At 38.5% G+C, this 18,695-nt stretch overlaps 2 protein-coding genes across 2 annotated transcripts in view; one reads left to right on the top strand and one right to left on the bottom strand.

Moving 5' to 3' along the window:
* Positions 1 to 18,695, bottom strand: part of LOC100015564 (olfactory receptor 51F2-like) — a 171,396-nt gene that overhangs the window by 77,079 nt on the left and 75,622 nt on the right. The gene's annotated exons all lie outside the window — the stretch shown is intronic.
* On the top strand, positions 12,646 to 13,773 carry LOC107652284 (olfactory receptor 51E2-like). Its single transcript, XM_056795078.1, has one exon. It carries the CDS (start codon positions 12,649 to 12,651, stop codon positions 13,609 to 13,611), a length of 963 nt encoding a protein of 320 aa, XP_056651056.1. The 5' UTR covers positions 12,646 to 12,648; the 3' UTR covers positions 13,612 to 13,773.

Below are 18,695 nucleotides of genomic sequence, written 5' to 3'. Positions count from 1 at the left end.
TGAGGGTGAGGATGGGAATGAAAGAATTGGTTAGAATCCCTTACCATCTCCTCCACCTCTACCCTAACATACCTGTCTCCTCTCTATGTCCCCTGCTTAAAGAAACCAATTATCCAATCCCTTTCTTGGCTTTGTGTGGGATGAAATTCAGTGTGTAATTCTCAAAGTAGTATTTTGCTTTAACCCCAATTTTCAAGACCTCTTAGTTTTACTATTCCTTAGGAAAAAACTGCCCCCTATCCCATAAAATATTTAGTTTTCTTGATCTATTTTCAAAGACTTTGGTAAGAGTTTATCTGTGGCCTAGAAAACATGCCAGTTCTAGGAAGAAGAGTAAAAAGAAGCTGATGGGGGAAATAGCAGTGAGTTTCAAATGTATCTTTATTGTCCTAGGCTGTGCTTGGGGCCATCAATCCACGATGCCTTGCAGAATCACACGTGGTAGCTGGGGAGACCACAGAGTGGTCCTTGGAGAGATGTGACTGCCCACTCTATCCCTCTTGCATGACTTATTTCATGAATGCCCCTTATCTATGAATTGACATGATTATTATTCCCCCTAGTCTCAAAAGAAATAATGCAAGAGCAAAACACCTGTACCCTAATTCTCCTAAACATCACCAAAAGATCAGACCCTCAAATCCAATCCCAAAAGACTATCGTGGGTTAACTTTTACTTAGGTACATAATTCCCAGAAAAACCTCAGCTACAGGCCAAACCCAAAACTTTCTCATGAAGCTAGCACACAAATCAATCATAGAGGCCCATACAATACATACAGGTACAGTACAGGTACACTAAGCTTCAATATGCCTCAGTGACTCAATTACACAAATCAGTAACTCAAACTCCCTAGTAAGCCACCTGTGATGAAATCATTTATCTTGTGTGCAACCTTTATTCTGTCTGTAATCACAATATAAAATATAGAATGTTAATCAAGTGATTTCTTAAAAGTTAATGTATCACTTTTCCAATTATCTCTCTTTGATTTTGTGTATCTACATGCAAAGAATATGGATATAAAAATAAATCCCAAGCCTGGGAATGTCAGAGCAGCTGTCAGATGCAAAGCAATCCCATGGCTGTTATGATTAAGCTGTCTTCCTTTTGTTATTTTTGTTGACTGATTGTTCGCCACCAGTCAGGATACCCAGGAGTCTCAGGCAAGGATGGATTTTGCCCATGACATTATCTGGCACCCAAACAGGACCACTCCCAGCTAGGTAAGTCCCCTTCCCCTTGCCCTAAAAGTTTCAAACGGATCAGGTTCTCCCCCCAGAAGAGGTCCCAGGCCCCCCTGTGGATAGAGCAGGGTTGGGGGGGGGAGTAATCCAGGGCCCCCAATATAAGAGGAGTGGGCTCCCAAGGAGGAGCAGTTTCAGAACAGGTAAAGTTAGGAGAAGCAAAGGGCCGCCATGGGACACAGTGAATAGAAAGAAAACAAGTTATTCACTGAAATAATTAAACACAGTTTTCAGAAAAGGAGAGAAAAGCAAGGAAGTCACAACTAAGTTCTTGGAGTTTATTCAAAATTGCAGTCTGTGGTTCACCAATGTAAGGATGATAGATTTGGACACAGAAGAAAAAGTTAGCCCAGGCTTAAAATCTTATAACATCCCTGTTTGGGGTAGGCAACCACCAGCAACCCCCCACCTGAGGGAAGGAGGAGTGAATGGATGGGAATGAGGGGTCCTCCTCCTTCTCCACCTCCATGACCCCCAGATCCTCAGCTTTAGCAGAGAAAAATCCATTATTCAACCCCTGTCACCTGCTTTTTCAAATAAGGCTTGTGGAGCCAAAAACTTTTTTCACCTCTCACAGTTTTAAAGGGATAGTACCTTGGAAACATCATGATGGATTTTTTCATTCTTTCTTCTTCCTTTTTCTTTCTTCCTCAAGATCTTGAGTAAATACCTCAAATCTTAAAAGCATGCTTCCCTTAGTACATGTTTAATGTTTGTTATGTGTAACTCCATTTATGTCTGTGTCATAAGTTTTGTGTTCATATTTCCTTAATTGGTCATTTACAAAAATTGCTTCAAATCACTCTGTTGAAAAGAGGTAATTTATGTTCCATAAATCTTCTCTCTTTTTGTTTTGGAAAGGGCCCATCCAGGGGAAAAAAAAGAGAGAAAAAATGATTTGTAACACATAAAGGGAACTTTTATCCCAAAATTTGGCTATTCTCTTAGATTTTATATTAAAGATAAAATTTCCAAGGCAACCTTGGAAAACTGATGCCCTAGGCCATAGCCAATGGAATTTAGGATTGTCCCCAAGCCATCCTCTACCACTAATTTCACACCTCTACCAAGCAGTGGGTGGAGCTGATGAAAAAGCTTGGTCTCATCATGTCAAAGTCAACTGTCCTTCCTGCAAACCAAAAGAAACTCCATAGTCATATACCAGCTCCCATGTCATCTCCTCCAACCCAATCCTAACACACCCACCTCCTCTCTATGTCAACAGCTTGCCCAAGTCAATTATCAATTCTCTTTCTTGGCTTCACCTAACTCTGTTGACTTTGAGCTGCAGGGGGTGGAGACAGTCAACATCTCCTCTCTTCTGAAGCCCTGGGCTCCTTGGAGGGCAGACTTCATGAATCCAGTGTTCTGACAGCTCAAGAATTTGGGCAACTGACTCAGTTTGGGGCAAGCAAAGGGCACATACTCTCCTCCAGATTCAGGAGAGACTAACTAATGGATTCTCTTGGCTGCCTTAGTATCACCACCTTCCATTGGCAAGGTCTGTGATGTCAAAGAGCTGCCCTTAAGACTTTTGTATTGGGCCCCTCACAGCCATCTGGAGAGTTAAACAATCTTCCTGATATCTTTTATCTCTGTCATGTTTCTCCTTTAGCTTTCTGCTTGCCTCAAACTCTTGAGAAGAAGGGTTCACAATCACCTGCTTTCTTTCAGTTCCAGGTCAGCTTTTTCCTTTTCTTGCAAAAAAACTTCTACTCTGATAGGTTCCAGGCTCTCCCACAAAATCTGGTCTGGACTCAACATCCCCTGAGAAACAGGTCTCCCTCATGACTAAGAGCTAGGTCCAGTTAACAAAGGTTGCCATCCAGTTAAGGCACCCAACTCCAAGGAATGGCTTGATATCCCACCCATCCCATCCCCTTTAAGTAACTATTGACCAAATTTCAAAATGGGAAAAGACCACTCAACATTTGTTAACAGTCAACCTCAGGCAATTTATTTCTCAGTTACAGACATTCACATGTCTGGAGACAGAAAGAACATCCAGCTTTTCCTTCATTATACTGTCTTCCCTATATCAGCTTTAATGGAACCAAGAGATAGCGATTCAATTAAATATAACTTTTGGAAAATAAAGAAAAGGAAAGCAGAAAGAACAAGAAATAAAATGTATCTGTGCCTATTTGTCTTTTTAGAAAAGAAAAAGATCTATATGAAAAGTACAGAGAAATCAAAAGAGAATGGGAGAGACAGACAGACATATAGAGACAGATACTGAGAGATAGACATTCAGAAATAGAGACAGAGTCAGGGGCATAAAGCATAGAACATAGAGCATATAGCACAGAGAATAGAGATAGAGAGAGAAAGAGAGGATATAGAAAGTGTTTTGTTTGGTTTTAAACCATCAGTAAAATGGAATTGGAAATGAAGCAGAACACATAGAGATATGAAACAGGAAACATCATTGCTACAAAGATATGAGAATGTGGTATGTATGTTTTTCTGTGTGGTGGTGTGCATGAGTTTATATGTGTTTCTTTCTGTGTGTTTTTTGCAGGTGTTTGTGTTTGTCTGTACATTTGTGTGTGTATTTATATTTTGGAGGAATGGTTTAGAAGGAGAAAAAAGTGAGACAATCAATCTTTTTATGCATTCAGTATCCTACAAAATACACACACATTGCATGTCAGAAATGTCAGAAATAGCATTGGAAAGGTCTTTATTCAGACATAAGTTGTACTTCATATTCTCTGACTTCTTAATAATTCAGACTGTGCTATCCTGTTCTGCTGAATAGGCCTGGTCTAGTAACTGAAAATTGGCAGGACTGTGAATGCTGAGATTGTGTTTTAAACCCAGATTAAACACCTTGTAACTTTATTCCCCATTTTGTTTTATCATTCCCTCCTTCACCTGTCAAATGGAATTCTTAATTCTATTGTCCCATTTTCTCTTACTTCAAGACTGGGGAAATTTGATTAGGTGAGCAAAGGTTCCAACTACATTAAGTATTTAAAAATTTTTTCCTAGCATAGGCTTATAGGATTTTCCTGTATTTGGCTAATTTCCTTAGCCTACTTTCTAACTTTCTTTAACCTTGCAAATGTTTTTGCTTTGGTTCTTGGTCAGACTCTCAGTTTCAGAACAGCAAAAATTTTGGCTTTTTTTTGTAATCTCCCACATTGCCAAGCATGTTTGTGAATGGCATAGATATTTGATAAAGATATGGTATATGTTTGCTTGGTTAAATGACCAGGCTTTTTGGGAATTTAAGGCTAGATAGATAGAATGGATTCAGAAATTAGAGGGCCATTGTGAAAAGTTTAGCTTTAATCCTGTAGATTGAAAGATACTATCAATTTATTGAATGCAAAGAACAAAGTAGCCTAGAAGTATATTTTTCTGTTTTCAAAGTCATCTGGGAACACACACACACACACACACACACACACACACACACACACACACACACAGCATTTTTGGAAATATTCTTCCTCGTCCCAAACCTCATGAGGACTTCTTGACAGTGCATAAAAAGGTTGGAGCCAGATATGGTTAACCAGATTTCTTTTTCTCCTCATGGTTGGCTAGTTTGTGCTGATCTCTTGGTGAGTGATTCAGTCCTTGTTGGTAGCAGAGGGCAGGGACAATTTACTGAAGTTCTTGGTATCCCAAATGGAATGGAACTCTAGTAACAATGGAAAGGAATCCAGGTTGAAGTGTGCATTCATCACAGAAGACATGCATTGGGAATGTTAAGAGACAGTTGTTTCTTTTTATGTACCAATCTGCTTGGACCTTTATCTGAAATGGTCCGAGAGAACAGTGGGGAGGAGGAATTAAGCAGCCATACTTTGACTGAGTTAATAGATGAACCGAGAGCTATAGAACAAGAGGCTGGCAGAAACATGAGGGGGGAAAGTAGGAAGGAGGTGTGATGGCAGGTTTATTCTCCATAGAGGAGTGTAGGGAGAGTAGGGGAAACAATGTTGGGAAACAGGAAAGAAAATTTCATGACCAAAAGGAAATGAGAAGTAGAGAAGACATAAAGATTTGTTTGGGGGGAAGGATGAAGAAAAGGGACCTGAATTCATGATCTGTGTTTGAGGATTTAAATCTTTCAAAGTGATAATGTAAGAGCTGTAGGAGACCTTAGTGATCTGTCCATGTGTGTTCTACAACAGTGCTAGATGGAAAAGAAGGATTGAGCATACCCTCAGCTTGCTTGGTGCTTTTATTTATTTTATTTTTAAATTTAAAATATTTATTTATTTAGAATATTTTTCTATGGTTACATGATTCATGTTTTCCCCCTCCTCTCTTCCCTCCCTGCTCCCAGAGCTGACAAGCAATTCCATTGGGTCATACATGAATTATTTCTCAAAACCTATTTCTATGTTATTCATATTTGTAATAGAGTGATCTTTTAAATTGCTTGGTGCTTTTTAAGAATCATAATGTTTAGAAAAGGAGAGAATGTTAATTATCATCACCTCTCCATCTTTCAAATTTAAAAGATGAAGAAACTGAGACCCAGAGAGATTAAATGATTTCCCTTAAATCACACAGGTAGAAATGAGCAAAGCCAAGGTTTTAACTTGAGTAGAAAATTGTAAAAAAATATCTCAGAACCTAAAAAATTCCTTGGAAACCATCTTGTCCAGTCTTATTAATATTTCTGATGAAGAAACTGAGATCAGGGAGGTTGATAACCTTATTAAGGTCACACAACTAATCATCAAACAGAATTTGAACCAAAGCCCTATTACTCCAGAGACAGGGTCCCATGGCTTTAGTGTTTTTGTTTTTTTACTCCTAATTCAGGGTTGTTGTTGTTGTTGTTGTTTTTTACTTTGTACCAAGGTTCTAAGAAAGAGAATACCTTACTCTGTTGTCTATACTGAGTTAACACTGACTGAAGTACCTCACTAGATTATGAAGACAGAATTAATTCTCCTTTGGCTACCTTTTGATTGAATCAACACATGCTTGAACTAGTGGAGGAGCTTGAGAACCACTTAGTGAATTCACACCCTCAGAAACTCAATCATCGAGGATGAGTATTCACCTCTTCAAATGGTGAATTTTAGAAAATTCACACCCTTAGATGAGAACTTAACCTTCAAGGTCTCATTTAAGGGTGTGAATTTTCTAAAATTCACTCAAATCAGCCAGGATTGATTATTCACCTCTCCAGAAGGTAAATTTTAGAACTTGAATGTTAAGTTCTCATCTAAGGGTGTGAATTTTCTAAAATTCACTCAGTCATCCAGGATGAGTATTCACCTCTCCAGAAGGTGAATTTTCTAATCATACTCTCAGATGAAAACTTAACCTTCAAGTTCTCATCTAAGGGTGTGAATTTTCTAAAATTCACTCAATCAGCCAGGATGAGTATTCACCTCTCCAGAAGGTGAATTTTAGAAACTTCACACCCCTAGATAAGAATTTGAAGGTTAAGTTCTCATCTAAGAGTATGATTAGAAAATTCACTTTCTGGAATGATACATACTCATCTTGGATGATTGAGTTTCTGAGGGTGTGAATTCCCTAAGTGGTTCTCAAGCCCCTCCACCTTGTGTTGATTCAATCAAAAGGTAGGCAAAGGAGAGTTAATCCTGTCTTCACAATCTAGTGAGGGACTTCAGTTAGTGTTAACTCAGGATAGACAATAGAGTAAAGACTTTTTTTTCACAGTACCTCTTTCCTTTCGTCCAACTCAGAAATGACTTCAGCTCAAGTATGGACATTCCATTTCTTCATAGTCTTTCTCTGTTTACCCTCTTCTTTATTAGAACTATTCTTGGTACTGGTTTTCATATCTCTGACTTGTGCCCCAAAGAGAATTAGACTCTTAATTTGTTTTAAATTTCCCCTTCCTCTCCCCCAATTTTGATGTCATCCTTAAATGTTATTAAGGAATAAAAGACCCTGCCCTGGAAAAGAGATTCCAGGATTTGGGCAGTAGTGGCATGGGAAGAAATTGAGAGAGCAGAGAAACTTCCCTGCTATATAAATGAAGACTGCTCTGATATATAGTATCTGACTCTGGGCTCAGTATGACATGTTTGCTTAGATTTTGCAAATGGGGGCCAGTCACAATCCTAGGGAATAAATCCTGGAGAAGGATGCTGGACTAAGGGAGAGGGAAAAGGAGACAATGAATGTATAGGCAGTGAAAAGACCACTCAAGTTGGATGCAGAAGATGAGGGACCAATGTCTCCAGTCTTGTACACCGGATGACAGATACAGAACTAGAAGGGAGCTAAGAAGCAGTCTAGTCAAACCCTGTCATTTGACAATGGAAGAACCTGAGAAATGGGAAGGTAAAATAGCATGTGCAACTTTACAAAGTTAGTTAGTATGGATCAAAGGCAAGAATAGAACCCAGGTCCTCTGATTCTGGAATCAGTTTTCTTTCCCTCCAACTCAGTTCCTTCCTTTGTATTATACAGTTATTATATATATATATATATATATATATATATATATATATTTACATCCAAGAGTAGGTATGAGGACAAAAAGAGATTCCATTTCTAAAGTGCTTTGTGAGCATTTAAAATTCTGTACAAATGTTAAATAGCTAGTCAGTGGTAATGTAGTAGTAATAATAAACTCATTAGATGTCTTATCAGATAGAGTGCTTAGCCTGGAGTCAGGGACACTGAAATGCAATCCAACCTCAAGTACTTACTATCTGTGTGATCCAAAGCAAGTCACTTAACTTTCATTTTCCTCATTTATAAAATGGGGAAAAAATAGCACTCACCACCTTGGTTTGTTGTGAGGATAAAACAAGGCACTATTTGTAAAGTGCAAAACTCTATATAAATGCAAGCTATTATTCTTATTATTGTTATGAATCAACCAATCAAGAAATATTTACTAAGCTCTACCTCTATGCCAGATACTGTGCTAATAATTATTATTTCTATTATTATTGTCATTTTTGCTAATTTCTTTCTTTTTAGTCCTGATAGTTTATTAGTCTTACTAACATGCTATAGAAAATGTAAAAATTATAATTTTATATACATGATGTTTTAAGACTTATAACATTCACATACATTAGCTTATTTGATGCTAAAAATAGCCTTACCAGGATAGGTGATATTATATTCTATTGATGAACAAAATGAGGCTGAGAGGTTAACGATTTCCTTAAGGTCACACAGCAAACAAGTTTCTTACACAGGATTTGAACCCATGCCTTTACAGTTCCATCATTCTAACACATTGTTGTTTACATGGGAGATGCATGAGCATTTGAAATCTTGATTACTAAGGGCTCTTCTGGCAATGACATGGACAGTCCCTGAGAACTCACAATCATATCTGAACTCCTTTTTCCCAAATCCCCAAATTCCCCCATCAAAGTCTTCTTACTTCATCCTTTACTTCATCTCTATCTTTTCTTTTTTTGAGGCAACATGACAAGCTCTCTCCCTGCCAGCTACAAGATTACAGGAAGAGCCTCTAAGTGCATCAGTTCAGAGACAAGTGTATGGGAGCGTCCTGGGACTGAAAGAGATCTTCATAGGTTATTGCATTTCTGCTCCTGTCTCCAGACTGGATGGCTCCTAAAGCACTGCTACAAGGTACCAATAGCTCCTAATTATAGTTCCTCCCATGGCTAGTAAGGACATGGACCTTTCCTCATCAAGAATGCATGTATTCTTCTCCCTAAACTGTAATGCTTGAGACTGCTGAGAGAGCATTTTCTCTTTTTTTAGATCTCAAGCAATAGAAGTGATATCTGAGCCCCTAGTCTTTACCAACTAATCCTCCAGTACCCTGGAGACCATTCATTAGAAAGCTGAAGCTAACAGGAGCCAGGGTAGTTGGAGAATTTCTGTGATCATGTCATTTGGGGATGAGGCCAAAAAAAGGAAGAAGGCCATGATAAAAATATAGTCATCCCTTCCACATCTCCAAGGTTAGGAGCTCTGTTCCCCTGAGAGCTGGAAAATCTGATTACATTTTTTGATCCTCCCTTTGTACCAGAGGCGAAATTTGAATTTCTTCTTTTTCTTTTATGTGATGTTTACAGTATATAATTTAAAGTTTGTATTGACCAGGCATTTCTGAGTTTTTAAACATTTTCTGTATTGTCTGCAGCTTTTGCAACCCTCCTCCTTCCCCAATTTACAGTTAGTTTCTTCTGCTGACCTGTGACATATAGAAACCTGAAGGGGGGAAATCCTAATGTGGAAGAGATAACTATCTGACAGGACAATACCATTCTTTTCTGGAAGCAAGAATCTAAATGTCTCTTATTTTCCTAGTAATAACAAGAAGAACAGGCATTTGTGCTTGTCCATCTTTATGGGAAGAAACAAAGATTGAAGTGGGTCACTGAGGCTTCACCCAACTCTTTTGTGATGGTTGTTCAATCTTCTCAGTCATGTCCAACACTTAGTGACATCATTGTTTTCTTGGCAAAGATAATGGATTGATTTGCCATTTTCCTCTTCAATTTGTTTTCTAACTGAGGAACTGAGGTAAATAGGGTTAAGTGATGCACCCGGGGTCATGCAGACACTTATTAAGTATCTGAGATTAGAGTTTAACTCGGGAATATGAGTTTTCCTGACTTCATGCCCCAAACTCTATTTACAGTGCCACTTTGCTATCTATTCAACTTTAGGGGTGCATCAGGGAGGTCTGGCTCAAACTGCGATAGCAGAAAGGATGAAACAGTTAGAACTAGTGAAAAGAGACTTCTTAATAGAGGAACAAATTCATTTTAAATCAATTAAAGAAATATCTCTATACAGACACATCCTATTAGCACTTCAGAGAAGAATCTGACACCATTTTTATGCACAAAAAAATAATCTTATGAGGTTATATGTAGATAGTACAGAGATGCAATCCCATCTAGATGTCTTGTCCTCTGGAATTCTAAACCTGATCACTTTCTGAGATAACCATTTGTGTGTGTGTCTTTGTTTCCCCTAACCCTGGCCCTGTACACATCAGATTTGATTCTCTAAAACAAAAGCTTCTTCCTGAACCTACTTGGTTAGAAGGGGCCCTCTGTTTTCCTGCCTTGTGTCAATTATCCACACAACAATGTCATAGGAATAATGTCAAATAGGAAATAGAATAAACCACACAATATGTACATGCACACAAAGATGACAAAAAACAGATTTATAGATAATAATTCTAGGACTGAGATAAGGGATATTGGAAAACCTAGGGAGAAATGAAGAGATAATTACCTTCCTAGGAAAGGAAAAGTTTGGGAACAAAGAGGCGCAGAAAAAAAAGGAATGGGAAAAAGCATCATTTCTTGTCATTCAAGAAGGGTCATATCCTTGGACACAGAAATATAGACAGAACCTTTGTCATAGAAAAGCAACCATAATGTCAGGCTCAGGCAAGAGAGAGGTTGTGGATGGGATAGAGTAATGGGGAAAGGAACTGATGACAAATGGGAAAATGTGCTTCTCATTCTTTGTCCTCAATTTCTGTATTTTCAATTCTTTCACACCCCTCTCATTTGCTATGATAACATCCCTCTCTGATCCCTGTGCCATTTCTTAAGTTATTGTGGGCAAATGGAAGACATTAAAGATTTTGCCAATGTTTTAGAAAACTGCTCCTCAGTCTGAGTTGGGTATTTGAAGGTAAGAATTTTCTTGTTTTCTTGTTTCTGGAAGAGAAACCCAGGTGAAAGTCTTCCATAAGTTACACAGCTTCCTCCCTAGCCTAGTTCACAAGGTGAATTATTTGGCAAAATTTGAGTCATGACCCAATATGTAAATACGAATAATACTTTAATAAGTTTTTGGAGGCTTTTCCTAACCAAAAAAAAATTGGCTGTGAGGTTTCAGGGTAAAAATATATATATTTTTGTAATTCTGCTATTTGGGCAGAAAAATGTGGTCCAACAAGCAAGAAGCCCATTTAATAAGTTACTTGAGAATCAGGAAGTCATATCCTAGATGGTTTTGCATAAGATGATGTTGACTAAATTTTCTGTTTCATAATTAAGGGAGAAAACATTACCCCATGCCCCTGGGTTAAAGCTTTGCCATCCCCTCCCTAGTACTAGGTTTGGATTTGTTACCCAATATGGTAAGCATCATAAGAGAGTTATAAATAAAATAACTTATGAGTTAAGAGGAGAGAGAGAAAGAGAGAATATATAATTTGGAGATCAAAGTAGTCTTCTTGAAGGAGGCAGCATTCTAATTGGACCTTGGAGGATAAGCAATATTACAGACAGAAGAGATAATAGGAGGTGTAAGGAAAGAAAGTATCATGAGAACATCATGGAGGTAGGAAAATACTGCATCAATTTGGGGATCCTGAGTGTAATTATATTATTTAATGCCAAAAGATAGATTAGAAAACATCTAGTCAAAGTTCTCTAATTTCCAAATGAGAGAATTAAAGTTTGGAGAGAAGTTTGACTAGGGTCATACAATGAGTGAAGGACAGAGCCAAGATTGTGATCTATATCTTCTGATTCCAAAGCCCATATTCTTTCCATAGCACAAAAGTGGCAATTTCCTTAGAGAACAGAGCATATGTGAGAGAACAGTGGAAGATAAGCAAGGAAATAGTTGTTGGGTGAAGAATGAATGAAGGAGGGGCTTGGGATGAATCAGGAGTCCTTTTTTTGAGGCTCAGGAGTCTAAGTTTTATCTTGTGAACTTCTTTCCATGAAGGTATTTGAATAAGATAGTGATATGATCAAATTGTGCTTTGAGAAGATGAATTTGGCCATGGGTTCCATGATAGATTAGAATCAGGGAGACCAGATAGGAAACTAATATAAATGTTTTTGAAGTTCATAATCAGTCTGAAGTTCATAATCCATCTCTCAATTGAGTTGGAGTCAATAGGAATAGAAAGTGACTGAAATGCAATCAGTCTTCCTTCCAGGATTTCATACAAGGTGTAGTGGCAATGTTAACAGCTATTTGTCTTTAGGTATTCTCACAGGTAGACCCTTCTATTCAGTATCTCGACCCAAGCCAAATGATAACAATATATATAACCATATATCGAGGGCAAGGCACACTCCAAATACTAGTATAGTAAGCAGGAGCCAGCAGTGTCAGCTAGTCTCTATGCCTCAACTTCTCTCCTTCATCTATGTATCTCAGTGACTGAAATTGAAGTTCTTATCTATCACTTAAGAATTTTTCTCTCTGTTCTGCCATTTAAAACAAAAACAACTATGGGCTGTTAATACATTAGGTTTATATCTCAGTAAGAGTCAGTTCATCTGGCACTAATTTCTATGACATGTCCCTGGAGGTTCTGGGATCACGGGGGAAGGAAAGAATAGATTACAAGACAAGGATAAAGGAGTCCTGGAAAGAGGCAGCGGTCTTCCCATCCTCCCTAATTACTTCCCTTTGTTTTCTACAGGTGTTGTGATCTGAACTCCTTCTTCAGGCTTACTACCAGCTATGAAATCCTGCAATTTCACCCACACTACTTTCATTCTTATTGGCCTCCCAGGACTGGAAGCTGCCCAGTTCTGGTTAGCCTTCCCTCTTCTGACCATGTATGTTGTAGCAGTACTGGGCAACTGCATGGTGGTGTTCATTGTGAGAACAGAACAAAGCCTTCATGCCCCCATGTATCACTTGCTTTGTATGTTGGCAGCTGTTGACCTGGCCCTCTCCACTGTCATCATGCCCAAGATGCTTGCTCTATTCTGGTTCAATTCTCAAGAGATCACCTTTGATGCGTGTCTTGCCCAGATATTCTTCATCCCTACTTTTTCAGCCATTGAGTCGACTGTCCTTTTGGCTATGGCCTTTGACCATTACATGGCTATCTGTCACCCACTTCGGCATGGGGCTGTGCTCACCAATACTGTTCTGGCTTGGATAGGCACAGTAGCTGTGATTCGGAGTTCCTTTTTTTTCTTACCATTTCCACTACTCATCAAGAGGCTTCATTTCTGTGGTTCAAACATCCTTACCCATTCCTACTGCGTGCATCAAGACGTGATGAAGCTGGCCTATGCTGACACCATGCCTAATGTGGTTTATGGGTTAACTGCCATCCTGCTCGTTATGGGTGTTGATGCTGTGCTCATCTCACTCTCTTACTTCCTGATAATATATGCCATACTACAGCTGCCATCCCAGACAGAAAGGGCAAGGGCCTTTGGAACATGTGTCTTACACATTGGTGTGGTTCTGACATTTTATGTGCCACTAATTGGTCTATCTGTGGTGCACCGCTTTGGGAATAGCCTCAATCCCATTGTACATGTGCTCATGGGTAATGTCTACCTATTGTTGCCCCCTGTCATCAATCCTCTCATCTATGCTGCCAAGACCAAGCAGATCCGATTCCGGGTACTGGCCATGTTCAAGATTACATGTGAGAAGAAACCTCAGACTGTTAGAAGTAGTTGACATCTACTATGTTCATATCCTATGCCGACACAATGTCTTCCTCTAAACCACCTAAAAATCATAGCTCATTTAATGAATTACCATATTCTTTAGTGGTTTCATCAGAACCATTAGAATAGTACAGTAGAAAGGGCATTAACTCTGACGTCACAAAACCCGAGATCAAACCCTATATTTAAAACTGTCTGCTTTAGTAATTTTCTGCAACACCTTGAGCAAATTAGCCTACCTCCTGTTTCAGTTCCCTCAAGGGTAAAGTGAGAAGGTTGAACTAGGTAGTTTCTGAGGTATCTTCTAGATCTAACTCATGTAGTTATAAGCAAGTTACTCTCTGAACTTCAGGTTTTTCACCTCTGAAATAGGAATCATGTGGATAGAATTTTGTTCCCCAGGACATTATTACCCAGATTCCCAAACACTGCATGCATACATACAGAAGATGTAGTTCTGGTTGACCCTGTCTGTGCCTGTCTGTCTGTCTGTCTCTCTCTCTTCTCCTTATTGAGGCTGTAGAAACTGACTTAAAGCAAGTCAGGAGAACTTATTCATGTGGTCTTTTTGTTAGATAATTAGGTTTTTATGCTTCTACTTCCTTTTTATTCCTTCTACTTCAAGTGATTATTAATAAACTTTTAAAAAATTAATAATTAGAGTTTTGATATTGAATTCTAACTAGATGTACATATAGTATTGTACTTTCTAAGGAGAAATTACAATAATTTGAGGATAAGAGGGAAATAAAAGAGCAAGAGAAGAGAATCAATGATTGCTAGGTGCATTCACAAAAAACCAATTAGGGGGCGATTCGCTTTAGCATAAGATTATACATTAAAAATAAATGCATTCAACCCCACACAGTTCAATTCACTAAATCTTAAAGTTAATTCTGGATCTTTTGATGTAGTTCATGGTTTCTGCAGACCTCTTCATGGCTCCTTCTCCAAACAGTTCACTTTCTTGATTCTGGGAGGTAGCAAGTTTCTTATCCTAAAATTTCTCTAAAAGATATCAAATCTTGCATTATAAGATAATAATACAATCTGCCTTGAGGAGGGTGTTGACCAACACCCATATCACCTAGGATACATGGCCAAGTTATGAGGTAGATGAGTCTATTGTTAAAAGACAGTCAAAAACATATATAATCACATATGTATATGTATATATACATACACACATATATGTATATATACCAAATAGAAGAAAAGGAAAAAATCATAATCAAATTGTATACAACAATTCTGAGTAAACAAGAATAAGCCCATAACAGATCCTAGAATCAGGACACAACAAATTGATTTATGTCCCACAAGCCTGTAGGACCATTGCAGCAATATGCACTCACCCAATCAGCAGCCCAGGACTATAGAAAATTGCCACACTATGAAACAGAGAAAAGGGACTAGACTAGAAAGCAAAATGGAAATAGCATTCCCTGTTCTGAATTTTCCTTCACTTACAAGGATAGGGGAGCCAAAATGGCAGCAAAACTGAGGTACTTTGTGTGAATCTATCAAGGAAAAATACTGCATCTCACATTGTCAAAAAGATGCTTCCTCAAACCCCAAAACAAGTCCTCTGTCTTGGTGCAGATTCTCATCATCCATCAAGACTGGTTGGTCTTCTTGACCTTGTGCTTCCAGGCAGATTCTAATTTTGCTCCCTAGGACTCTCTTACCCAGAATCCCATTTGCATCCTCATGCTGAATGTAAACACTGTGTTCTGTGAATTTTAGCTTTACTTTACCCCGCTTAGTCTTTAGAATTTTAGCAACCAGGAATGTATACACCCCCACTTAAGGATTATGTGTGGGGGAGGAAGGTCTATGTCCCACATGTGCAAGCAAGTGACAAATCAGAAACAACTGATTGATGCCCTGGGCTGTCCAAAGCCAAGTTTAAGCCACCATTGGTACATGTGAGACACAGGAAGTGATGTAAAGAACTGCCTTTACATTTTGTGTCACTTCCTGTGAGGGGGTCTTGGAGGTGGAACTTGACTGTGGAGGAGCTCCAGTGTGAGACCACAGTCTGCTTCCCTTAGGCTGTCACATGGTGAAAGCAAGGCTCACTTCCCTTTCCTTGGCTTTTCTGGAGGCAACAGCCTCTGGAAAGGCCCACCTCTTGGGACTCCATTTCCCTTGGCTTTCTGGAGTCACTAGCCTCTGGAGAGACCCCTTGGCTGAGGCCTCTGAACTCTTCTGGGTTCAGACCAGGTTGGGGCAGCTATCCATCCTTCCCTTCTCTCTCTCTCTCTCTCTCTCTCTCTCTCTCTCTCTCTCTCTCTCAATTTCTTCCTTCAGTTGTAAATAAACCACCATAAAATCCCATTCTGTCTTGAGTATTTCATTTGGATTTAGAATTTAAATCCATGGCAACCAACTAAAAATATGTATATTCAGCCCAACCCTAAGTTTTACCCCTAACAATCCATACGTATGTAGGATATAGTTCTAGTTGACCCTGTTTCTCTCTCTCAATCTCTCTCTCTCTCTCTCTCTCTCTCTCTCTCTCTCTGCATCGCTATCTCTCTCTCTCTGTATCGCTGTCTCTCTGTTTGTCTATCTGTCTGTCTGTCTCTGTCTGTCTGTCTGTCTGTCTCTCTTTCTTCCCAAAATGAAGCTGTTGAGACTAGGGGATAGAGTTTGGCAGAAAAGTTTACTCACATTGTCATATTTTAGTTAGAAAATTAGGTTTTTAACTTCTATTTCTTTTTTCTTTTACTTCAAGTGATTATAAAATTCAAATTTTACAGGATACATAATCATTTTTCCTCTTCAATTTTTTCTACATGTAAATAAAATGTTAAATAATTATTTTATGACATTTTGTAATCCACATCCTCTCCCTCCTCACCCCATATGGCAGGCAACATGATATAGGTTATGTATGTGCTATTGTGCAATACATTTTTACATGTTTATCATGTAAAAGAAAATGCATATTGCTTGTACAAAAAAAATTCATGAAAGATGAAATGAAAAATGATATGTTAACATCCAGACTCCATCAATTCCTTCTGTGATGTTGGATAGCTTTTTTCGTGTTGAGTATCTTAGCATTGACTTAGATCCTTACATTGCTTATAATTGCTTAAGTTATTCATAATAGATCAGAGTACATTATTTAATTCACTGTGTACAAAGTTCTCATTCTACATAGTTCACTTTGCATTAGTTTGTATGTCTTGCCAGGGTTTGTTTGTTTGTTTGTTTGTTTTAATGATTGCCATCATTCATCATTTCTTAGGGCATGATAGAATTCCATTACAATCATGTATCACCATTTGTTCAGTGATTCCCCAAATGATGGGCATTCCTTTAGTTTCCTTTGCCACCACAAAAAGAGCAGCTATAAGTATTTTTGTACAAGTAGTTCTTTTCCCTTATATTTGATCTCTTTGGGATATTGTTAAGGGTAAAATTTAGGGTTGAGACTGAATATATTATTTAGGGGTTGCCAGGGACTTAAATTCTAAATCCCAATGAAATAATCAAGTCAGAATAGAATTTTATGGTGATTTATTTACAATAGAAGGAAGAAATTGTGGGTTTCAATGTTAATAATCAATAACTACACATATTTTAAAATTTTTATTAATAATAACTGGGACAAAAGAACTGCCTGAATTCAGCCCAGTCACAGGTCCAAAAAGAGGAAGAGGGAGTAGTTACAGTCACTTAAATGCAATCATGCAAAATGCAGGGACTCAGGAAAAGGGATTTTGGGAAATTCTAAGGGACTTTTGGGGGATGAAGTCCAAAGGTTCAAAATCTCCATTTATACAAAATTAAGAAGGAGAAAGAGGGAAAAGGGTAGAAGATCTGCTCTTGCCTGGCCTGAGCCAGGGGAAGTTCAGAGACCTCTCAGCCAAGGGGCCTTCCCAGAAGATTAAATCTAGCTCAGCTTCCAGCTAGGAGGCCTCTTCCAAGATGAGGGGCCTCCTTGGAGGCTGAAACCTTCAGAAGGGTAAAGGGAAAGTCAGCTTTACACTCACCACGTGGTCGCCTAAAGGAAGCAGTCTCAGGATAAAGCAACACCAGCTCCTCCAAGTCCACAAAAGTTGCAAAAGCCTCAAAACCTCCCCTCACAGGAAGTGACATGAAATATAAAGGCCATTGTTTTCATCACTTCCTGTGTCTCACATGTACCAATGGTGGCATAAACTTGGCTTAGGACAGCCCAGGGGGTCAGTCAGTTGTTTCTAATTTGTCACTTGCTAGCACATGCATGTCACAGACCATCCTCCCCTACCCTTAAGTGGGGGTGTATACATTCCTGACTGCTAGATTTCTAAAGACTAAGCAGGGCAAAGTAAAACTAAAAATCACAATATAGTCTTAGTAGTGGTATTTCTAGGTCAAAGGTATTCACAATTATATGTACCTTTGGGCCTGGTACTAAATTGCTCTCCAGAATGATTGTAACCAGCTTCACAACTCCACCAACAGTACATGAGTTTCCAGTTTTACCACATCTCCTCCATCATTTAACATTTTCTTTTTTGCCATACTAGTAAATCTGATAGCATGAGGTAGTGTCTCATAGTTGTTTTAAATTACATTTCTCTTGATGTTGGAAAAGTGCTGCCCATGGTACTATAGCTTGAGGGATTTTATTAAGCAAAAACCATCATATATTGACAGCAGGTGGCAGATAGGAGAAATAATACAGGGTCACTTCAAAGATACACAGTCCATGATTAATACAGGCTGGTCAGATTCTTGTTATAGGAAGAGTTCATATTTTTATGGCTATGTGATATTTGATAAAATTTCTAAGTTATTTAACTATCTTAAATATGTCTTTCAACTTGGATATTTTAAGTATTCTAGTTATTTTCCCTATAGGAATAATTAGTTTAATCCATTAAGTCCCTTGAGTTCTGTGTGTGTGTGTGTGTATGTGTGTGTGTGTGTTATAAGGGGTAAATTTAGGGGTGTGTGTGTGTGTGTGTGTGTGTTGTGTCTGTCTATCACTGGTTTACTTTTTTATGCTTCTCTTGAGTGTTGAAATTGATCATCAAATTTGCTTGCAACTCAACTCTTGTCATTAGGAATGCCTGAAATTTCTGTGTTTCATTA

The sequence above is a fragment of the Monodelphis domestica genome, chromosome 4 (assembly GCF_027887165.1).
Source record: "Monodelphis domestica isolate mMonDom1 chromosome 4, mMonDom1.pri, whole genome shotgun sequence".
In the NCBI taxonomy this organism is placed as follows: domain Eukaryota; kingdom Metazoa; phylum Chordata; class Mammalia; order Didelphimorphia; family Didelphidae; genus Monodelphis; species Monodelphis domestica.
Note: the sequence above shows the minus strand (reverse complement) of the source record. Positions and strands in the feature narration are given on the sequence as shown.